The sequence below is a fragment of the Engystomops pustulosus genome, chromosome 4 (genome assembly GCF_040894005.1).
Source record: "Engystomops pustulosus chromosome 4, aEngPut4.maternal, whole genome shotgun sequence".
Classification (NCBI taxonomy): domain Eukaryota; kingdom Metazoa; phylum Chordata; class Amphibia; order Anura; family Leptodactylidae; genus Engystomops; species Engystomops pustulosus.
This window is the reverse complement of record NC_092414.1, coordinates 7,337,808-7,362,760: the sequence shown is the minus strand read 5'-3', so window position 1 is coordinate 7,362,760 and position 24,953 is coordinate 7,337,808. Positions and strand designations below refer to the sequence as shown.

The 24,953-nt window shown below is 51.4% G+C and overlaps 1 protein-coding gene across 2 annotated transcripts in view; it reads right to left on the bottom strand.

Annotated features, from left to right (window-relative positions):
- The window catches only part of IPO8 (importin 8), a 42,684-nt gene that overhangs the window by 14,667 nt on the left and 3,064 nt on the right, over positions 1 to 24,953 (bottom strand). For both annotated transcript variants that reach the window (XM_072144978.1, XM_072144979.1), the window contains exons 5-13: positions 24,384 to 24,540; positions 24,208 to 24,297; positions 23,979 to 24,073; positions 23,395 to 23,479; positions 23,135 to 23,269; positions 2,958 to 3,057; positions 2,801 to 2,877; positions 2,605 to 2,721; positions 2,436 to 2,525 (exon numbers count right to left, since the gene is read on the bottom strand). In XM_072144978.1, the coding sequence (XP_072001079.1) occupies positions 2,436 to 2,525; positions 2,605 to 2,721; positions 2,801 to 2,877; positions 2,958 to 3,057; positions 23,135 to 23,269; positions 23,395 to 23,479; positions 23,979 to 24,073; positions 24,208 to 24,297; positions 24,384 to 24,540 (946 nt within the window). The remainder of the gene's footprint in view (positions 1 to 2,435; positions 2,526 to 2,604; positions 2,722 to 2,800; positions 2,878 to 2,957; positions 3,058 to 23,134; positions 23,270 to 23,394; positions 23,480 to 23,978; positions 24,074 to 24,207; positions 24,298 to 24,383; positions 24,541 to 24,953) is intronic.

Below are 24,953 nucleotides of genomic sequence, written 5' to 3'. Positions count from 1 at the left end.
CGAACAGAGGGTGACGTGTAGGAGAAGACAGAAGACATGGGGTGGATGAAGTCTACAAGACAAAGCGAACAGAGGGTGACGTGTAGGAGAAGACATGGGGTGGATGAAGTCTACAAGACAAAGCGGACAGAGGGTGACGTGTAGGAGAAGACATGGGGTGGATGAAGTCTACAAGACAAAGCGAACAGAGGGTGACATGTAGGAGAAGACATGGGGTGGATGACGTCTACAAGACAAAGCGAACAGAGGGTGATGTGTAGGAGAAGACATGGGGTGGATGAAGTCTACAAGACAAAGTGGACAGAGGGTGACGTGTAGGAGAAGACATGGGGTGGATGACGTCTACAAGACAAAGCGAACAGCGGGTGACATGTAGGAGAAGACATGGGGTGGATGACGTCTACAAGACAAAGCGAACAGAGGGTGACGTGTAGGAGAAGACAGAAGACATGGGGTGGATGAAGTCTACAAGACAAAGCGAACAGAGGGTGACGTGTATGAGAAGACATGGGGTGGATGAAGTCTACAAGACAAAGCGAACAGAGGGTGACATGAAGGAGAAGACATGGGGTGGATGAAGTCTACAAGACAAAGCGGACAGAGGGTGACGTGTAGGAGAAGACATGGGGTGGATGAAGTCTACAAGACAAAGCGGACAGAGGGTGACGTGTAGGAGAAGACATGGGGTGGATGAAGTCTACAAGACAAAGCGAACAGAGGGTGACATGTAGGAGAAGACATGGGGTGGATGACGTCTACAAGACAAAGCGAACAGAGGGTGATGTGTAGGAGAAGACATGGGGTGGATGAAGTCTACAAGACAAAGTGGACAGAGGGTGACGTGTAGGAGAAGACATGGGGTGGATGACGTCTACAAGACAAAGCGAACAGCGGGTGACATGTAGGAGAAGACATGGGGTGGATGACGTCTACAAGACAAAGCGAACAGAGGGTGACGTGTAGGAGAAGACAGAAGACATGGGGTGGATGAAGTCTACAAGACAAAGCGAACAGAGGGTGACATGTAGGAGAAGACATGGGGTGGATGAAGTCTACATGACAAAGCGAACAGAGGGTGACATGAAGGAGAAGACATGGGGTGGATGAAGTCTACAAGACAAAGCGAACAGAGGGTGACGTGTAGGAAAAGACATGGGGTGGACGATGTTTACAAGACAAAGCGAACAGAGGGTGACATGAAGGAGAAGACATGGGGTGGATGAAGTCTACATGACAAAGCGAACAGAGGGTGACATGAAGGAGAAGACATGGGGTGGATGAAGTCTACAAGACAAAGCGAACAGAGGGTGACGTGTAGGAAAAGACATGGGGTGGATGATGTTTACAAGACAAAGCGAACAGAGGGTGACATGAAGGAGAAGACATGGGCTGGATGAAGTCTACAAGACAAAGCGAACAGAGGGTGACGTGTATGAGAAGACATGGGGTGGATGAGGTCTACAAGACAAAGCGAACAGAGGGTGACATGTAGGAGAAGACTAATCCCATGTAGTGAATGAAGTGTACAAGGCAAAGTGGAAGGAGGGCAACATATGACAACGCTATGGTGGGAGTAGATGACAAAGTGGATGCAAGCTGAGAAAAAAAAAAAATAAGAGACATACAACAAAAACGCTTCACATATATAATGGAGTGAATAAAGCAAAGTGAAAGGAAGGCGACACATACAGGACAAAACAGTGGAGAAATAAATTCTAAATGACAAATTGAAAGAAAGCGGAAAAAAAAAAACAAAGTTAACAGAGGGCGACATGTATGGAAAACGCTCTGTATATCAAATAGGATATGTGGAATGAAGCAAAGTGAAGGGAAGGCGACACATACAGGACAAGAATCAGGGACATTAATACTGAGCGTAAGGGAAAATATAACACAACATTGGGGGTAAAAAGATGTTAAAATCGAAGGAGGGCGGCATATATAGGACATAACTGGAGGGAGGGATAATACTTGAGGATACATTTGCAGGAATGGAACATGAGAGACAAAATTGTGGGAAAATAACAGTGAACGTCCAGGATTTAACATACTGGAGTACAAAGACATAACAACAAAGTAGATGGAGGGTGCCATGGGGCATAACTGAGCAAAATCAGTAGTGAAGGAGAAAGGGTAGGACCGAGGACGGTGTTAAGAACATCTATTTAAGCTGACGAGATACAAAGTGGAAGGAGGGTGACATAAAAAAGTCAACATTTTACACAGGAAATAAAAACAAAGTTGAAGAATGGCGCACAAATAAGCCGACGCCACTGGGGAATTTGTATAGATTGGAGATATAAAAAAATCCACAAAGTTAAAGGAGGGTTAACAATGTAGAAGTGTAAGGAAGGAGATGAACAGGGCAACACTAACTGGAATGGGATGAAAGACAAAGCGGTAGGAGGGTGGATCATACACTTGTGTACACGCACCCGCGCCCGGATGTAGCCCAGCTCCGACATGAAGAGGGGGAAGACGTGATTCTGGATGAAGACTTCCATCTGGTCCTTGTAGACGGATTTCTGGAAGGAGAAACATCCTGCCATCTGTAGGATTCTCTGGTCACGTGATCCGCAGCCACCTACCCAGACCACTACTTACCTTCAATAATATGTCCGCCAGGGACCCCAGGACATGCAGGGCCCCGTCTATTTTGCGGGGGTCCACGGCCGGGGTGGTGAGGATCTGGTAGCAGAAGTTCATCATCTTCGGGAGGACCTGGAGCAGAGAGACAGTCACACGTGTCCCGGGAGCGGGCCGGACCCTCCCCCCGCCCCCCCCCGGTGCGCCCACCTACCTCCTTCCTCTTCTTAGAGGCCGTATACAGGAAATTCTGAGCCGCTGTGGCGGGAGACACGTAATCCTCAAATACATCTACCAAGGGGGAGAAGAGGCAGCGGTGAGAGGAGCGGGGTAGGGGGGGCAGAGACTGCAGGAGGGGGGGCGGGACTTACCAAACTTCATCCGGATGTACTCATAGGGGTCGTCCTGCCACAAGTCCTCATCCTCATCTTTATAACACATCAGGGGGAAGATGACCTCCTCCGAAATACTCTACAGGACACAACAACACTAGCATCAACCTATGGAAATAATCATACCCCAGAGCTGCACTCACTATTCTGCTGTGTACATACATGACATTACTTATCCTGTACTGATCCTGAGTTACATCCTGTATTATACACCAGAGCTGCACTCACTATTCTGCTGCTGGTGCAGTCACTGTGTACATACATGACATTACTTATCCTGTACTGATCCTGAGTTACATCCTGTATTATACTCCAGAGCTGCACTCACTATTCTACTGCTGGTGCAGTCATTGTGTACATACATGACATTACTTATCCTGTACTGATCCTGAGTTACATCCTGTATTATACACCAGAGCTGCACTCACTGTTCTGCTGCTGGTGCAGTCACTGTGTACATACATGACATTACTTATCCTGTACTGATCCTGAGTTACATCCTGTATTACACCCCAGAGCTGCACTCACTATTCTGCTGCTGGTGCAGTCACTGTACATACATGACATTACTTATCCTGTACTGATCCTGAGTTACATCCTGTATTATACCCCAGAGCTGCACTCACTATTCTGCTACTGGTGCAGTCACTGTACATACATGACATTACTTATCCTGTACTGATCCTGAGTTACATCCTGTATTATACCCCAGAGCTGTACTCACTATTCTGCTACTGGTGCAGTCACTGTGTACATACATGACATTACTTATCCTGTACTGATCCTGAGTTACATCCTGTATTATACTCCAGAGCTGCACTCACTATTCTGCTGCTGGTGCAGTCACTGTGTACATACATGACATTACTTATCCTGTACTGATCCTGAGTTACATCCTGTATTATACCCCAGAGCTGCACTCACTATTCTGCTGCTGGTGCAGTCACTGTACATACATGACATTACTTATCCTGTACTGATCCTGAGTTACATCCTGTATTATACTCCAGAGCTGCACTCACTATTCTGCTGCTGGTGCAGTCACTGTGTACATACATGACATTACTTATCCTGTACTGATCCTGAGTTACATCCTGTAGATCTTTTATTTTATATAAAAGTAAAAAACATAACAATACAAACAAAACATAATATACAATATATACAAATTCTTACCTGCTGGTCCAGCCCCATTCACACCTAGCAAAAATAATAACTTACAATACACCAAAATGAATAAACACCAAATACCACAACCCCCACCCAACCGATTATTACATCCTAAACCAAACCAATAACAAACACAAGCCACACCCACAAATAAACATAAATGACCATAAATATACATAAATATACATAAACCCACCCCACACCCTCTAATAACAAACCACCCCACACCCATTTTTTTTTTTTTTTTTTTTTAAATATATAACAACAAACACATAATACACACAACACTACACTAATCTAAATCCCTCGCCCGCACCCTCCCCTTCCCCCCAGACACTGGTCTAACGTCCAAAGTTTGCGTTAAGTAGTCCAGACCAGTGCCCAGGGTTATAGAGTCCAAGGTCAGTTCATAAGTCCACCACTATCACCCCCCTCCCAACCTAACACTATGTCCCAAACCCAACTATATACAATATATACAATATATACAGTAATTACAACATAACATAAAGAAAACAGAATACAAATAAAGTCTAAACAACATCAATCCAAACCACATAAAGCCCAGGTTCGGCGCCTGCAAGCCCCTACATCACTATAACCTCAGATACAAAACAAAAATCTACAGTGCAGCTTCAGCCCAACACCAGGAACAGAGATGACAGACTAAGGGACACTAAAGGAGAACCCCCTCCAAAGGAGAGAGGCCCTCCCCGTGCCCAGCCTCTCATACTCCAGAGAGCGCACCTTCACCAGGTCACCCAGAATGTTCCTAACCACCTCATCCACCGGGAGGATTTTACGCTGCGTCAATACTAAACACCGTGCGTTCCACGTGTGGTACCTGACCACTAGACTGACTAGGAATAACGTGCAGCGGTCCCGGCCACCCAGGCCTCTGAATGCTCCATAGGCCCACTCCGCATAGGAGAGACCGGCCAACCCGGGCCAATGGATGGAAGCGCCCACCCGGTTGTACACCTCTGTGTTAAAGGGGCACTGAAGCAGGAAGTGGTCCATGCTCTCCAGCAGACCACCGCACTCCTCCCGGGGACAACCCCTTTCCTCAGAGCTCCTACACTTCAGATTGTCCCTCACACACAGCTTTCCATGGAAGCAGCGCCAAGTCAAGTCCCAAAACTTCAAGGGGATCCTGATGGAATTCAATAAACTCAAACCCACCCCAAGATCCCGACTTGGGCAATCCCTGAGGGCCAGAGGCTTCTGGAAATGGGTCAACAGAACCCTCTTGTCAAGGAGTTTCCTCGACATGGTCCTGATCTCCCACATTCCCAGACCCCACCGGCGAATCACCTTCAGAACCGGGGTAGCGTAAGCCGGAAGATGCCCATGCGGTGTACGAAGATCCTTCACTCGCCCTCCTGTCTCCCATTCCTGGAAGAAAGGCCGAAACCATCCCCTGCAGGAGTATACCCACGGAGGAGCCCTCTCTTTCCAGAGGTTTGCAACATTGATCTTAAGAAAGGTATTCACTAGGAACACCACAGGGTTGACCATACACAACCCTCCTTGTCTCCTCGTGCGGTAAGTAACCTCCCTCTTGATTAGGTTCAGCCTATTCCCCCATAACAGCTGGAAGAACAGACTGTACACCCGAGTCCAGAGGGGTTCTGGCAACATGCACACACTGCCCAGATATATCAGCAGCGGGAGCAGGTAAGTTTTGATCAGATTAACCCTTTCTCTGAGGGTCAAAGACCAACCCTTCCACTGGTCCACCCTCTGAGCGGCGATCTTAAGCCTGCCGTCCCAGTTTTGCATGGGGTAATCCCCCTGGCCGAATTCGATGCCGAGAACTTTGGCGGAGTCCTGGGGCCCTGGAAGAGTGTCCGGAAGATCAAAGCCTGGATCCCCCTCTCCCAGCCAGAGACTCTCACACTTATCCCGGTTGATCTTGGACCCAGAAACCTCTGACATCACCCATTGCGCCTCCCCTCCCGAGGACACGAAAACGGTGACATCATCGGCATACGCTACCACCCTTAGAGTGGCTTCCGGTGCTGCCCGATCCATCCCGACTCCCACCAACGGCCCACGATCAACCCTCCTAAGGAATGGGTCAATCGTGAACACGTATAAAAGTGGGCTCAGAGGACAACCCTGGCGAACACCAGACCCGACCTCAAAAGAGCGGCCAATCCAACCGTTCACAAGCGGGAAACTCTCTACCCCTGCGTACAAAACTTTCAGCCAATTGACAAACTCCCCCGGCAGGCCATACCTCAGAAGGACAGACCAGAGGTACTCGTGGTTAACCCGATCAAACGCTTTTGCCTGATCCAAGGACAGCAAGTACCCCTTCCAGTTACCAGCCCTGCCCTGCTCCACTGCCTCCCGGACACAAAGCACAGCACTAAATGTACTGCGGCCTGGAACAGAGCAGTGCTGGGTCCCCGAAAGGAGCCGGGGTGCAAACTGCACCAGCCGATTAAACAGCACCTTTGCCAAAACCTTTCTGTCCGCATTGAGAAGCGCTATGGGACGCCAGTTCTCAATACGAGATCGGTCCTTACCCTTTGACAGGATGATCAGGGCTGACCTCCTCATTGACTTCGGCAGAGCGCCCGAGGAAAGACACTCATTGAATACCTCAGTCAAGAGAGGAACCAAGGCGTCCTTAAAGGTCTTATAAAACTCAGATGTTAAGCCATCCGGGCCTGGCGATTTCTTGAGGGCGAGCCCTTCAATCGCCCGGCTGACTTCCTCTTCCCTGATCATCTCTGTCAAAACATCAAGAGAGGGGTCTACTCCTGGCTCAGGGACAGTTTCAGCCAGGAAACCCGACATCACATCCCGATCTAGATCCTTCCTGCCCAAGAGGTGCGAGTAGAAGGATCTGACGACCTCCAGGATCCCTGATCTGGACCTTTTCAGGGATCCCGTACTGTCAACCAGTCCCGTGACAACTTTACCATTCACTGACATCTTGCAGTTTCTGTAAGGGTCGGGCGAGCGGTATTTCCCGTAATCCCTCTCAAAAACCAAAGATGCGTGTCTATCGTACTGACACCTCTTCAGCAAGGATTTCACTCTGGAGATGTCCTCACGACTACCTCCAGTCGAGACGAGATGCTCGAGTTTCCTCCTCAGGCCCTGATACAGGCGGTACCTGTCCAGGCTCCTGAGGCTCGAGAGCTGGCGGAAGAATCTCACCACCCTTTTCTTGAGCATCTCCCACCACTCTGACTTACTGCTACAAAGGCCCAGCAATGGTACCTGGCTCTGAAGAAAGTCCTCAAAGGATTGTCTTATCTCTGCTTCTTCCAGGAGAGACGAATTGAGCTTCCAGTAGCCTCTTCCCATCCGGGGGGTCTCTGTAACATTCAGAGAAAACAAAATTAGACAGTGGTCGGAGAACTCCACCTCAACAACGGACACTGCTGAAGAGATGGCTTCCTCCTTTAAATAAAACCTGTCTATTCTAGACCTGCAGCTACCCCTATAATAGGTGAACCCCGCGTGGCCTGGGGTGTGCCGGATGTGGACATCCACCAGGCGAGCCTCACTAGCTATGCTATTAAGAGCGACGCTATCATAAGTCAGCTTGTCTCTGGAACCTCCCCTATCCTGGGACCTCGTGACAGCATTGAAGTCCCCTCCAAAGACCACCTGCCGACTTGTAAAAAGGTAGGGCTTGATCCTCATAAAGAGACACTTCCTGTCCCACTTGGACTGGGGACCATAGATGTTAATTAGACGAAGTTCTTGTCCCTTCATGAGGACATCCAGGATCAGGCACCTCCCCATTTCTAACTCAATAACTCGTCGGCATTCTACCGGTGCGGTAAAAAGTACCGCCACTCCGCTATACGGCTCGGCCGCAAGAGACCAATAGGAAGGCCCGTGTCTCCATTCCCTCTTAGCTTTAAACACGGCTGCCAAATCTGGCAGCCTGGTCTCCTGCAAAAATAAAATGTCGGCTTCAACGCGGCCGAGAAAATCAAAGGCCGCAAATCTAGCCGCATCAGACTTAATGCTGGCGACATTAATGGACGCCAGCGTCAACGGAGTGGGTGCCGCCATCATGAGTGATTGAGTTAGACGGCTTTCTTTTTACCCATCTTACCACCACCCTCGGGAAATGAACACCCCCTTTTTAGACATATTGTGGTGTCCATCTCCCGCACCTCTGATGCTTCAGGGGCAGATCCAGGACCTGCCCCCTCATCCTCGTCTCCAGACTCTGGGCCAGTCTCCCCTCCTGAGGACCCTGACTCCCCAGGGGGAGACTCGGCACCTCCTGCAGGCTCCGCCACCTCTGGCCCTTCACCCTCAGCCCCTCCATCGGCAGGAGGCGCTCCATCCAGGGCCAGGAATCGATTTGAAAGTTCGACCAGCGGGGGGTCGGTTGCACCTTCCTTGGGTACCTTAGTCAGGGAGGGAGAAGATCTTACACCTCCCTTCTTTTTACCCTTTTTCTTCTTTTTGGCGCCACGCTTACGCTTTTCCTCTAGCCACGCCCTATTATCCTCGTCCATACTCTCATAATGGGAGGAGTCTGAGGACGTGGCACCTTCCTCTCTCTCGATCCTCCTGACCTCCTCATCCAGTACATCATCCCCTGGGGCCTCAGCGACAGGTGTGGTCTCTAGGAGAGCGCCAGAGGTTGTCCCAGCAGCCCGAGACTCCCCCCGCTCTCTCTCCTGTTGACGCTTCTCTAGACGCCTTAGCTGGGCAGGCGTCTTTTTCCTGTCTTTCTTCCCTGGCCCCTCCATTCCTCCGCCTCTGCTAGTCCCCTCCCCAGCAGATTCAGCCTCATGGCTTTCATCCGCTGAGGCTGAGCCCGCATTAGTGAAGGAAAGAGGACAACGACTGTACGGGTGACCGAGATCACCACACAGGTTACACCTAATCTGCCCTGTACAGGATGCAGCGAGATGGCCGACACCCCCACACAACGCACACTTCTGCACGGTGCAGTTTGCGCTGAAATGTGTGGGGTCACCGCACCTGTGACACAGCTTAGGCTGCCCCCGGTAGAAGATCAGGATCCGATCCCTCCCCAGGAAGGCTGATGAAGGGATGTGGGCGACTGAGTTACCTGAACGCCTCAACTTCACCATGAAGGTCCAGGCCCCTGACCAGATACCATACTCGTCACGATTTTTCTCGGGTACTCCCAGTACCTCTCCATAACGATTCATCCAGGTCATGATGTCAAAGCAAGATAGTGATTCGTTACGGGTAAGAACGGTCACTTTCTTGAGTTCGCTCTGGCGGGACACTGCTTGCACAGCAAAGTCCCGCCACTCGGGCTCGTTGTATCTCAGCTCATAGTTGGACCAGAAGAGCTCAAGCCCCTCCGGCCGAACAAAGCTGACATCAAACTCAGATGTACCATAGGGATGGATCAAGGCAAAGATGTCAGCCGCCTTGAAGTCCATCTTCAGCAGCAGCTCAACTACCCGTGCCCGAGGGGGACACACATCACTGCCACGCCACCGAAGACGGACCACATTCCTACGGTTAGCACCCGGCCCGGTTGTCGGGAGCGACCATGATGTCTCCCTGCCTCTTTGCTCTCGGAAGGCAGACAGGCCGTGCCTCTCTATCCAAAACGACAAATCAACCTCCTGCCCCGCTACATTGATCGTCCTTTCTCCCTTCTGTAAGGCCTGCAGGAGGCGCCGTTGCAAAAAGCCGTCCCCAGAGCCCAGAGACGAGGATGATGGAACCCTACGTCCCCCAGCAGCGACACTGGCATAGCTCTTAATAGGGGCCGCCACTGGGGGAGCAACCGGACCAACCCCTGCACCCACCACATTAACACTACCCACCTGCATGTTACACTCAGCCGCGCCACCCACACCACCAGTCCCTCCATCACCCACCCCCAAAGCTGGAAAAGATTCAGCACCACTCACACCATTCACATTATCCACCACAACATTACTGACTCCACTCACACTGGCTGGACCAGCAACAACATTAGCAGACAAGACCACCTCCGCATCTTCAGGCACAAGGGACGGGGGTCCCCCCACAGCGCATCGCCCAGAGGGGACCCCAACTTGTGTCACACTTGTGCCCTCCGCATCATCGGTAGCAGATGTTATTTTACTTTTCTTAGAGGAAGGTAGGAGTCGCCGCTGATCTTTGGCTGGTATGTGGCACCGCTGATCCCCACCTTCCTCAGCACTCCTCTGCAGACTGTCTCCAACACCAACACAAAATAGGACTTTAGGCTTGGGAGGTCCGGAGCCCTCAGCCTCAGCGACCCCTCCACGCTGCCGCCGCCCCATAACCAAGTGATCAGCGGCAACAGCATGAAGAGGCGCCGAGGCACCGGAAGCTGCCACCAGTGCCGGGCTGTCCCCCCCTCCCACTGGGGGACGCACCACAGCACTGGATTTCGATGGTATCGCCACTGCCGAGCCGCCCTTACTGTCCGGCCTCGCGGCCGATGCCTCCCCTGCTCCCCCACTGTTACCACAAACAGAGACGGAGCCCATCGCCACATCAGATGTCACACCTGTAATCTCCCCGCTCCCTGGCACTGAGTCCACTGCAGGACCCGTGGTGGGCTGGGTAACGGGGCTCGCACAGTGAGCTGACCCTGCGGCCGACTCGGGTTTTACGGGGAGGGGGCTGTAGACTAGACTCACCACTTCCACGGATTTGGTCTTCTTCTTTCGTGGTTTGCTGCCCCCCGGTGCATCCTCCGGCAGATCGTCTCCAAAAGTAAAGTCCTGGAGGTGCACAGGGGACTCGAGCCGTCGGATCTCCTCCATCAGCGCCCCTCCCTGGTGGCTGTCACTATCCTCACCCGGGCCGGCAGAACCGCAGCCAGATGACATAGCCGCTTGTCCTGCAGGGGGCCCACTGCACGGTACCGAACTTTCCTCCTCCATCTGACTCTCAGGCTGAAGCCCCATCAGCCGCCTCTGCTTCTCCTCCTCCATCTCCCGGAATCTCTCATCATTAAGGATCTTTTCTTTAAACGGCCCGCTCCTCTCCAGCAGGTAAGCCTTCCTCTCCTCCAAGGCCTGGATGTTAGTCTGGAGCCTGGATATCTCTGCCAGAATCTGCTCCTTCTTCCTCTTTGGGGCAAAGCTTGCCCTGGCATGGGCGCACCTGAGCTCCTCCCGCAGTCTCCTCACCGTCTTGCTGGCTTCTTCGTACTCAGAGAGGTGGCCCAGAGCCCGGGAGGCATAGCTGGAAATAGACTCCCGGGTCCTCAGCATTCCCCAGCCCTCTTCACTGAGGTCAGCCTCACCTCTCTGAGCACTCAGCTTTCCTGCGGTATCCAGCTTTTCCGAAGTACCCAGCTTTCCCGAGGTATCCAGCTTTCCCGAGGTATCCAGCTTTCCTGAGGTATCCAGCTTTCCTGAGGTCTTGCTGCTTTTTGAAGCCTTAGCTGGCCTGGGGGTACTTGGAGCAGCATTGCTGCTGTTCCTTGCAGATCTTCTCACCCCCAAGGCTTCCGCAGCGCTGGCCGGTTCCTGGCTACCCCTGCCTCCCGCCGGCCTAGACCGGGAAGCAGGAGCCTGGGACTTGCTGCCCTGGCTCATGCCTGAAAACCCACTCCCTCCCTGGGAGAGGAGAGAGCAGGCCCCAGGTGGAGGTGGTTTTCCCTGGAGCTCAGGAGCAGCAGCAGCACACAGCCTCTCACAGCAACAGACAGCTAACGAGGTAACGAGCAACACCAGAGATGCACTCACTATCTGCTGCTGGTGCAGTCACTGTGTACATACATGACATTACTTATCCTGTACTGATCCTGAGTTACATCCTGTATTATACCCCAGAGCTGCACTCACTATTCTGCTGCTGGTGCAGTCACTGTGTACATACATGACATTACTTATCCTGTACTGATCCTGAGTTACATCCTGTATTATACTCCAGAGCTGCACTCACTATTCTGCTGCTGGTGCAGTCACTGTGTACATACATGACATTACTTATCCTGTACTGATCCTGAGTTACATCCTGTATTATACCCCAGAGCTGCACTCACTATTCTGCTGCTGGTGCAGTCACTGTGTACATACATGACATTACTTATCCTGTACTGATCCTGAGTTACATCCTGTATTATACCCCAGAGCTGCACTCACTATTCTGCTGCTGGTGCAGTCACTGTACATACATGACATTACTTATCCTGTACTGATCCTGAGTTACATCCTGTATTATACTCCAGAGCTGCACTCACTATTCTACTGCTGGTGCAGTCACTGTGTACATACATGACATTACTTATCCTGTACTGATCCTGAGTTACATCCTGTATTATACTCCAGAGCTGCACTCACTATTCTGCTGGTGGTGCAGTCACTGTGTACATACATGACATTACTTATCCTGTACTGATCCTGAGTTACATCCTGTATTATACCCCAGAGCTGCACTCACTATTCTGCTGCTGGTGCAGTCACTGTGTACATACATGACATTACTTATCCTGTACTGATCCTGAGTTACATCCTGTATTATACTCCAGAGCTGCACTCACTATTCTGCTGCTGGTGCAGTCACTGTGTACATACATGACATTACTTATCCTGTACTGATCCTGAGTTACATCCTGTATTATACCCCAGAGCTGCACTTACTATTCTGCTGCTGGTGCAGTCACTGTGTACATACATGACATTACTTATCCTGTACTGATCCTGAGTTACATCCTGTATTATACCCAGAGCTGCACTCACTATTCTGCTGCTGGTGCAGTCACTGTGTACATACATGACATTACTTATCCTGTACTGATCCTGAGTTACATCCTGTATTATACCCCAGAGCTGCACTCACTATTCTGCTGCTGGTGCAGTCACTGTGTACACACATGACATTACTTATCCTGTACTGATCCTGAGTTACATCCTGTATTATACTCCAGAGCTGCACTCACTATTCTGCTGCTGGTGCAGTCACTGTGTACATACATGACATTACTTATCCTGTACTGATCCTGAGTTACATCCTGTATTATACTCCAGAGCTGCACTCACTATTCTGCTGGTGGTGCAGTCACTGTGTACATACATGACATTACTTATCCTGTACTGATCCTGAGTTACATCCTGTAGATCTTTTATTTTATATAAAAATAAAAAACATAACAATACAAACCAAACATAATATATACAAAATATATACAATATCTTACCTGCTGGTCCAGCCACATTCACTCCTAGCAAAAATAATAATTTAAAATACACCAAAATGTATAAACACCAAATACTACAACCCCCACCCAACCGATTGTCACACCCTCAACCAAACCAATAAACAATAAGACAAGCCACACCCACAAATAAACATAAATGACTATAAATATACATAAACCCACCCCACACCCTCTAATAACAAACCACCCCACACCCATTTTTTTTTTTTTTTTTTTATAAATATATAACAACAAACACATAATACACACAACACTACACTAAACTAGATCCCTCGCCCGCACCCTCCCCTTCCCCCCAGACACTGGTCTAACGTCCAAAGTTTGCGTTAAGTAGTCCAGACCAGTGCCCAAGGTCAGTTCATAAGTCCCACCACCATCACCCCCCTCCCAACCTAACACTATGTCCCAAACCCCACTATATACAATATATACACTATATACAGTATTTACAACATAACAAAGAAAACAGAATACAAATAAAGTCTAAACAACATAAATACAAACCACATGAAGCCCAGGTTCGGCGCCTGCAAGCCCCACATCACTACACGCTCAGATACAAAACAAAAATCTACTGTGTCAGCTTCAGCCCAACACCAGGGGAGGAGATGACAGACTAAGGGACACTAAAGGAGAACCCCCTCCAAAGGAGAGAGGCCCTCCCCGTGCCCAGCCTCTCATACTCCAGAGAGCGCACCTTCACCAGGAGGGGAGAGGACAGACTAAGGGACACTAAGGAGAGAGGCCCTCCCCGTGCCCAGCCTCTCATACTCCAGAGAGCGCACCTTCACCAGGTCACCCAGAATGTTCCTAACCACCTCATCCACCGGGAGGATTTTACGCTGCGTCGATACTAAACACCGTGCGTTCCACATGTGGTACCTGACCACTAGGCTAACTAGGAATAACGTGCAGCGGTCCCGGCCACCCAGGCCTCTGAATGCTCCATAGGCCCACTCCGCATAGGAGAGACTGGCCAACCCGGGCCAATGGATGGAAGCGCCCACCCTGTTGTACACCTCTGTGTTAAAGGGGCACTGAAGCAGGAAGTGGTCCATGCTCTCCAGCAGGCCACCGCACTCCTCCCGGGGACAACCCCTTTCCTCAGAGCTCCTACACTTCAGATTGTCCCTCACACACAGCTTTCCATGGAAGCAGCGCCAAGTCACGTCCCAAAACTTCAAGGGGATCCTGATGGAATTCAATAAACTCAAACCCACCCCCAGATCCCGACTTGGGCAATCCCTGAGGGCCAGAGGCTTCTGGAAATGGGTCAACAGAACCCTCTTGTCAAGGACTTTCCTCGACAAGGTCCTGATCTCCCACATTCCCAGACCCCACCGGCGAATCACCTTCAGAACCGGGGTAGCGTAAGCCGGAAGATGCCCATGCGGTGTACGAAGATCCTTCACTTGCCCTCCTGTCTCCCATTCCTGGAAGAAAGGCCGAAACCATCCCCTGCAGGAGTATACCCACGGAGGAGCCCATCCCCTGCAGGAGTATACCCACGGAGGAGCCCTCTCTTTCCAGAGGTTTGCTACATTGATCTTAAGAAAGGTATTCACTAGGAACACCACAGGGTTGACCATACACAACCCTCCTTGTCTCCTCGTGCGGTAAGTAACCTCCCTCTTGATAAGGTTCAGCCTATTCCCCCATAACAGCTGGAAGAACAGACTGTAGACCCGAGTCCAGAGGGGTTCTGGCAACATGCACACACTGCCCAGATAAATCAGTAACGGGAGCAGGTAAGTTTTGATCAGATTAACCCTTTCTCTGAGGGTCAAAGACCAACCCTTCCACTGGTCCACCCTCTGAGCGGCGATCTTAAGCCTGCCGTCCCAGTTTTGCATGGGGTAATCCCCCTGGCCGAATTCGATGCCGAGAACTTTGGCGGAGTCCTGGGGCCCTGGAAGAGTGTCCGGGAGATCAAAGCCTGGATCCCCCTCTCCCAGCCAGAGACTCTCACACTTATCCCGGTTGATCTTGGACCCAGAAACCTCTGAGTAGCGGTCAACCTCTGACATCACCCATTGCGCCTCCCCTCCCGAGGACACGAAAACGGTGACATCATCAGCATACGCTACCACCCTTAGAGTGGCTTCCGGTGCTGCCCGATCCATCCCGACTCCCACCAACGGCCCACGATCAACCCTCCTAAGGAATGGGTCAATCGCGAACACGTATAAAAGTGGGCTCAGAGGACAACCCTGGCGAACACCAGACCCGACCTCAAAAGAGCGGCCAATCCAGCCATTCACAAGCGGGAAACTCTCTGCCCCTGCGTACAAAACCTTTAGCCAATTGACAAACCCACCCGGCAGGCCATACCTCAGAAGGACAGACCAGAGGTACTCGTGGTTAACCCGATCAAACGCTTTTGCCTGATCCAAGGACAGCAAGTACCCCTTCCAGTTACCAGCCCTGCCCTGCTCCACTGCCTCCCGGACACAAAGCACAGCACTAAATGTACTACAGCCTGGAACAGAGCAGTGCTGGGTCCCCGAAAGGAGCCGGGGCGCAAACTGCACCAGCCGATTAAACAGCACCTTTGCCAAAACCTTTCTGTCTGTATTGAGAAGCGCTATGGGACGCCAGTTCTCAATACGAGATCGGTCCTTACCCTTTGACAGGATGATCAGGGCAGACCTCCTCATTGACTTCGGCAGAGCGCCCGAGGAAAGACACTCATTGAATACCTCAGTCAAGAGGGGAACCAAGGCGTCCTTAAAGGTCTTATAAAACTCAGATGTTAAGCCATCCGGGCCTGGCGATTTCTTGAGGGCGAGCCCTTCAATCGCCCGGCTGACTTCCTCTTCCCTGATCATCTCTGTCAAAACATCAAGAGAGGGGTCTACTCCTGGCTCAGGGACAGTTTCAGCCAGGAAACCCGACATCACATCCCGATCTAGATCCTTCCTGCCCAAGAAGTGCGAGTAGAAGGATCTGACGACCTCCAGGATCCCTGATCTGGACCTTTTCAGGGATCCCGTACTGTCAACCAGTCCCGTGACAACTTTACCATTCACTGACATCTTGCAGTTTCTGTAAGGGTCGGGCGAGCGGTATTTCCCGTAATCCCTCTCAAAAACCAAAGATGCGTGTCTATCGTACTGACACCTCTTCAGCAAGGATTTCACTCTGGAGATGTCCTCACGACTACCTCCAGTCGAGACGAGATGCTCGAGTTTCCTCCTCAGGCCCTGATACAGGCGGTACCTGTCCAGGCTCCTGAGGCTCGAGAGCTGGCGGAAGAATCTCGCCACCCTTTTCTTGAGCATCTCCCACCACTCTGACTTACTGCTACAAAGGCCCAGCAATGGTACCTGGCTCTGAAGAAAGTCCTCAAAGGATTGTCTTATCTCCGCTTCCTCCAGGAGAGACGAATTGAGCTTCCAGTAGCCTCTTCCCATCCGGGGGGTCTCTGTAACATTCAGAGAAAACAAAATTAAACAGTGGTCGGAGAACTCCACCTCAACAACGGACACTGGTGAAGAAATGGCTTCCTCCTTTAAATAAAACCTGTCTATTCCAGACCTGCAGCTACCCCTATAATAGGTGAACCCCGCGTGGCCTGGGGTGTGCCGGATGTGGACATCCACCAGGCGAGCCTCACTAGCTATGCTATTAAGAGCGACGCTATCATAAGTCAGCTTGTCTCTGGAACCTCCCCTATCCTGGGACCTCGTGACAGCATTGAAGTCCCCTCCAAAGACCACCTGCCGACTTGTAAAAAGGTAGGGCTTGATCCTCATAAAGAGACACTTCCTGTCCCACTTGGACTGGGGACCATAGATGTTAATAAGACGAAGTTCTTGTCCCTTCATGAGGACATCCAGGATCAGGCACCTCCCCATTTCTAACTCAATAACTCGTCGGCATTCTACCGGTGCGGTAAAAAGTACCGCCACTCCGCTATACGGCTCGGCCGCAAGAGACCAATAGGAAGGCCCGTGTCTCCATTCCCTCTTAGCTTTAAACACGGCCGCCAAATCTGGCAGCCTGGTCTCCTGCAAAAATAAAATGTCGGCTTCAACACGGCCGAGAAAATCAAAGGCCGCAAATCTAGCCGCATCAGACTTAATGCTGGCGACATTAATGGACGCCAGCGTCAACGGAGTGGGTGCCGCCATCATGAGTGATTGAGTTAGACGGCTTTCTTTTTACCCATCTTACCACCACCCTCGGGAAATGAACACCCCCTTTTTAGACATATTGTGGTGTCCATCTCCCGCACCTCTGATGCTTCAGGGGCAGATCCAGGACCTGCCCCCTCATCCTCGTCTCCAGACTCTGGGCCAGTCTCCCCTCCTGAGGACCCTGACTCCCCAGGGGGAGACTCGGCACCTCCTGCAGGCTCCCCCACCTCTGGCCCTTCACCCTCAGCCCCTCCATCGGCAGGAGGCGCTCCATCCAGGGCCAGGAATCGATTTGAAAGTTCGACCAGCGGGGGGTCGGTTGCACCTTCCTTGGGTACCTTAGTCAGGGAGGGAGAAGATCTTACACCTCCCTTCTTTTTACCCTTTTTCTTCTTTTTGGCGCCACGCTTACGCTTTTCCTCTAGCCACGCCCTATTATCCTCGTCCATACTCTCATAATGGGAGGAGTCTGAGGACGTGGCACCTTCCTCTCTCTCGATCCTCCTGACCTCCTCATCCAGTACATCATCCCCTGGGGCCTCAGCGACAGGTGTGGTCTCTAGGAGAGCGCCAGAGGTTGTCCCAGCAGCCCGAGACTCCCCCCGCTCTCTCTCCTGTTGACGCTTCTCTAGACGCCTTAGCTGGGCAGGCGTCTTTTTCCTGTCTTTCTTCCCTGGCCCCTCCATTCCTCCACCTCTGCTAGTCCCCTCCCCAGCAGATTCAGCCTCATGGCTTTCATCCGCTGAGGCTGAGCCCGCATTAGCGAAGGAAAGAGGACAACGACTGTACGGGTGACCGAGATCACCACACAGGTTACACCTAATCTGCCCTGTACAGGATGCAGCGAGATGGCCGACACCCCCACACAACGCACACTTCTGCACGGTGCAGTTTGCGCTGAAATGTGTGGGGTCACCGCACCTGTGACACAGCTTAGGCTGCCCCCGGTAGAAGATCAGGATCCGATCCCTCCCCAGGAAGGCTGATGAAGGGATGTGGGCGACTGAGTTACCTGAACGCCTCAACTTCACCATAAAGGTCCAGGCCCCTGACCAGATACCATACTCGTCACGATTTTTCTCGGGTACTCCCAGTACCTCTCCATAACGATTCATCCAGGTCATGATGTCAAAGCAAGATAGTGATTCGTTACGGGTAAGAACGGTCACTTTCTTGAGTTCGCTCTGGCGGGACACTGCTTGCACAGCAAAGTCCCGCCACTCGGGCTCGTTGTATCTCAGCTCATAGTTGGACCAGAAGAGCTCAAGCCCCTCCGGCCGAACAAAGCTGACATCAAACTCAGATGTACCATAGGGATGGATCAAGGCAAAGATGTCAGCCGCCTTGAAGTCCATCTTCAGCAGCAGCTCAACTACCCGTGCCCGAGGGGGACACACATCACTGCCACGCCACCGAAGACGGACCACATTCCTACGGTTAGCACCCGGCCCGGTTGTCGGGAGCGACCATGATGTCTCCCTGCCTCTTTGCTCTCGGAAGGCAGACAGGCCGTGCCTCTCTATCCAAAACGACAAATCAACCTCCTGCCCCGCTACATTGATCGTCCTTTCTCCTTTCTGTAAGGCCTGCAGGAGGCGCCGTTGCAAAAAGCCGTCCCCAGAGCCCAGAGACGAGGATGATGGAACCCTACGTCCCCCAGCAGCGACACTGGCATAGCTCTTAATAGGGGCCGCCACTGGGGGAGCAACCGGACCAACCCCTGCACCCACCACATTAACACTACCCACCTGCATGTTACACTCAGCCGCGCCACTCACACCACCAGTCCCTCCATCACCCACCCCCAAAGCTGGAAAAGATTCTCCACCACTCACACCATTCACATTATCCACCACAACATCACTGACTCCACTCACACTGGCTGGACCAGCAACAACATTAGCAGACAAGACCACCTCCGCATCTTCAGGCACAAGGGACGGGGGTCCCCCCGCAGCGCATCGCCCAGAGGGAACCCCAACTTGTGTCACACTTGTGCCCTCCACATCATCGGTAGCAGATGTTATTTTACTTTTCTTAGAGGAAGGTAGGAGTCGCCGCTGATCTTTGGCTGGTATGTGGCACCGCTGATCCCCACCTTCCTCAGCACTCCTCTGCAGACTGTCTCCAACACCAACACAAAATAGGACTTTAGGTTTGGGAGGTCCGGAGCCCTCAGCCTCAGCGACCCCTCCACGCTGCCGCCGCTCCATAACCAAGTGATCAGCGGCAACAGCATGAAGAGGCGCCGAGGCACCGGAAGCTGCCACCAGTGCCGGGCTATCCCCCCCTCCCACTGGGGGACGCACCACAGCACTGGATTTCGATGGTATCGCCACTGCCGAGCCGCCCTTACTGTCCGGCCTCGCGGCCGATGCCTCCCCTGCTCCCCCACTGTTACCACAAACAGAGACGGAGCCCATCGCCACATCAGATGTCACACCTGTAATCTCCCCGCTCCCTGGCACTGAGTCCACTGCAGGACCCGTGCTGGGCTGGGTAACGGGGCTCGCACAGTGAGCTGACCCTGCGGCCGACTCGGGTTTTACGGGGAGGGGGCTGTAAACTAGACTCACCACTTCCACGGATTTGGTCTTCTTCTTTCGCGGTTTGCTGCCCCCCGGTGCATCCTCCGGCAGATCGTCTCCAAAAGTAAAGTCCTGGAGGTGCACAGGGGACTCGAGCCGTCGGATCTCCTCCATCAGCGCCCCTCCCTGGTGGCTGTCACTATCCTCACCCGGGCCGGCAGAACCGCAGCCAGATGACATAGCCGCTTGTCCTGCAGGGGGCCCACTGCACGGTACCGAACTTTCCTCCTCCATCTGACTCTCAGGCTGAAGCCCCATCAGCCGCCTCTGCTTTTCCTCCTCCATCTCCCGGAATCTCTCATCATTAAGGATCTTTTCTTTAAACGGCCCGCTCCTCTCCAGCAGGTAAGCCTTCCTCTCTTCCAAGGCCTGGATGTCAGTCTGGAGCCTGGATATCTCTGCCATAATCTGCTCCTTCTTCCTCTTTGGGGCAGAGCTTGCCCTGGCATGGGCGCACCTGAGCTCCTCCCGCAGTCTCCTCACCGTCTTGCTGGCTTCTTCGTACTCAGAGAGGTGGCCCAGAGCCCGGGAGGCATAGCTGGAAATAGACTCCCGGGTCCTCAGCATTCCCCAGCCCTCTTCACTGAGGTCAGCCTCACCTCTCTGAGCACTCAGCTTTCCTGCGGTATCCAGCTTTTCCGAAGTACCCAGCTTTCCCGAGGTATCCAGCTTTCCCGAGGTATCCAGCTTTCCCGAGGTATCCAGCTTTCCTGAGGTATTCATCTTTTCTGAGGTCTTGCTGCTTTTTGAAGCCTTAGCTGGCCTGGGGGTACTTGGAGCAGCATTGCTGCTGTTCCTTGCAGATCTTCTTACCCCCAAGGCTTCCGCAGCGCTGGCCGGTTCCTGGCTACCCCTGCCTCCCGCCGGCCTAGACCGGGAAGCAGGAGCCTGGGACTTGCTGCCCTGGCTCATGCCTGAAAACCCACTCCCTCCCTGGGAGAGGAGAGAGCAGGCCCCAGGTGGAGGTGGTTTTCCCTGGAGCTCAGGAGCAGCAGCAGCACACAGCCTCTCACAGCAACAGACAGAGATAACGAGCTGACGAGATACACCTGAGATGCACTCACTATCTGCTGCTGGTGCAGTCACTGTGTACATACATGACATTACTTATCCTGTACTGATCCTGAGTTACATCCTGTATTATACCCCAGAGCTGCACTCACTATTCTGCTGCTGGTGCAGTCACTGTGTACATACATGACATTACTTATCCTGTACTGATCCTGAGTTACATCCTGTATTATACTCCAGAGCTGCACTCACTATTCTGCTGCTGGTGCAGTCACTGTGTACATACATGACATTACTTATCCTGTACTGATCCTGAGTTACATCCTGTATTATACCCCAGAGCTGCACTTACTATTCTGCTGCTGGTGCAGTCACTGTGTACATACATGACATTACTTATCCTGTACTGATCCTGAGTTACATCCTGTATTATACCCCAGAGCTGCACTCACTATTCTGCTGCTGGTGCAGTCACTGTGTACACACATGACATTACTTATCCTGTACTGATCCTGAGTTACATCCTGTATTATACTCCAGAGCTGCACTCACTATTCTGCTGCTGGTGCAGTCACTGTGTACATACATGACATTACTTATCCTGTACTGACCCTGAGTTACATCCTGTATTATACCCCAGAGCTGCACTCACTATTCTGCTGCTGGTGCAGTCACTGTGTACATACATGACATTACTTATCCTGTACTGATCCTGAGTTACATCCTGTATTATACCCCAGAGCTGCACTCACTATTCTGCTGCTGGTGCAGTCACTGTACATACATGACATTACTTATCCTGTACTGATCCTGAGTTACATCCTGTATTATACTCCAGAGCTGCACTCACTATTCTACTGCTGGTGCAGTCACTGTGTACATACATGACATTACTTATCCTGTACTGATCCTGAGTTACATCCTGTATTATACTCCAGAGCTGCACTCACTATTCTGCTGGTGGTGCAGTCACTGTGTACATACATGACATTACTTATCCTGTACTGATCCTGAGTTACATCCTGTATTATACCCCAGAGCTGCACTCACTATTCTGCTGCTGGTGCAGTCACTGTGTACATACATGACATTACTTATCCTGTACTGATCCTGAGTTACATCCTGTATTATACTCCAGAGCTGCACTCACTATTCTGCTGCTGGTGCAGTCACTGTGTACATACATGACATTACTTATCCTGTACTGATCCTGAGTTACATCCTGTATTATACCCCAGAGCTGCACTTACTATTCTGCTGCTGGTGCAGTCACTGTGTACATACATGACATTACTTATCCTGTACTGATCCTGAGTTACATCCTGTATTATACCCCAGAGCTGCACTCACTATTCTGCTGCTGGTGCAGTCACTGTGTACACACATGACATTACTTATCCTGTACTGATCCTGAGTTACATCCTGTATTATACTCCAGAGCTGCACTCACTATTCTGCTGCTGGTGCAGTCACTGTGTACATACATGACATTACTTATCCTGTACTGACCCTGAGTTACATCCTGTATTATACCCCAGAGCTGCACTCACTATTCTGCTGCTGGTGCAGTCACTGTGTACATACATGACATTACTTATCCTGTACTGATCCTGAGTTACATCCTGTATTATACCCCAGAGCTGCACTCACTATTCTGCTGCTGGTGCAGTCACTGTACATACATGACATTACTTATCCTGTACTGATCCTGAGTTACATCCTGTATTATACTCCAGAGCTGCACTCACTATTCTACTGCTGGTGCAGTCACTGTGTACATACATGACATTACTTATCCTGTACTGATCCTGAGTTACATCCTGTATTATACTCCAGAGCTGCACTCACTATTCTGCTGGTGGTGCAGTCACTGTGTACATACATGACATTACTTATCCTGTACTGATCCTGAGTTACATCCTGTATTATACCCCAGAGCTGCACTCACTATTCTGCTGCTGGTGCAGTCACTGTGTACATACATGACATTACTTATCCTGTACTGATCCTGAGTTACATCCTGTATTATACTCCAGAGCTGCACTCACTATTCTGCTGCTGGTGCAGTCACTGTGTTTTGTTAGAACTCACCTGCATGTTTGGCTTCAGTATCTTCCAGGTGACGGCATGTGACACCCCCAGATTGAGGTAATTCAGGGTTTGCTGTAGTACTCGGGGGGCCACATACTGCTTCTGTCTGTGAAGCTCCAAGACTTTCAGAAGAACCTGGAGCAGAAACATCTTAGGTTAATGTCTCCTGTGTCACATGACCCCCAGTACAGGAGACTTGTGACAAAGTGGCTGATAACAGAGAACTAGAGACGGATTTCGCATCAAGTATCCACATTTACCTGCAAGACCCCAACTGCATACGTCTTGAGGAAGAATTCGGAGAATTCAATATATTCCTTGGTGACGCTCCCAGGACTTCCGTACCTGAACAGAAAGAACCTCCATAAGTAAAGAAACACTACACGGTTAACTGATCTTAAAGGGGATGTTTGGAGTCTACATGTGAGTGCAGCATCATATAGAGCAATAGCTGCCGAGTTCAGGGATATATAACTCTCCATGATTTGTGTCTGTATTTCCATGTAAAAAGCTGTTAATAGGGAAAAGCCTGTGAGTCCTGCTGGCCCCGCCCACACCTGATGGATACATTTCTTAGTGTCTGTGGGCGGAGACAAAGCAGGACTCACAGGCTTTTGGCATTTGCTTCATTTCTACATCTTTTCACATGAAATCCTGAACGGAACCATAGAAACCCATATATCTGTGCGCTCGGCGTAGTCTCCTCTATAACCCCACACCCTCAGATAGAGGCCTGGCACATCCCCTTTAAAAAAAATGTTAGATCAATGGGAAGACGTCCAGTTTTGTCAATTGTGCTGGACCCTCCCTGGACCCCTGGGAGTAATACAAGCACTAACGTTACCGCTCAAAGAGGCGCGTGATGATGTGCATGGCCCACTTCTTACACTTCCACCACACCAGCTCCGGCCGGTCGTCCTCGTCCACCTGCAAGGTCTCCTGACGGGAGGAGGAAATGGTTACACTCTTATCAGGTCCTCCCTTAAAGGGGTTGTCTAGATTAGATGCATTAGACTACACAGAAGGGGTGTACAATGAGGGAGGGTAACAAGTGGGGTTCATGGGGCACTTACCGGAGGGACGTCCCGGTCAGCGACGCTGCCGAATATTCCCATCCAGTGCGTCATCATCTGATTGTTCACCAGCTGCAGCGGCAGAGTGTACTGCGGGGATACACAAGGGGTGAGATAGTCATGCAGGACCATCCAGGGTCCAGTACCAGGGGGCCGCCATCGCCAGCTCCTCCTACCTGGATGAGGGCGTAGAAGATCTTCAGGATCTGCTTCTGCATCAGCACCGAGTAGTGGGACGGGTCCGGGAGCAGCTGCACCATCATCTGCTGCAGACGGGGCAAGAACATCTGCATGGCCGCAACCAGGGGGGCCCGCTCATCCGCCTTCTTATACCTGAGAGACCGAGACCACCAGGAATCAGTATAGGTCATAGATGTCAGGGTAGACTACAGAGCGCCCCCTATTGCCCCCTCCAGCACACTATTCACTGCTCCCTACTGCCCCCTCTATCACAGTACTGACTGCCCCCTAATGCCCCCTCTATTCCACTACTCACTGCTCCCTACTGACCATCTATTCCCCTACTCACTGCTCCCTACTGCCCCCTCTATTCCACTACTCACTGCTCCCTACTGCCCCCTCTATTCCACTACTCACTGCTCCCTACTGCCCCCTCTATTCCACTACTCACTGCTCCTTACATCCCCCTCCATTACACTACTCACTGCTCCTTACATCCCCCTCCATTACACTACTCACTGCCACCTCTATTCTACTACTCACTGCTCCCTACTGACCATCTATTC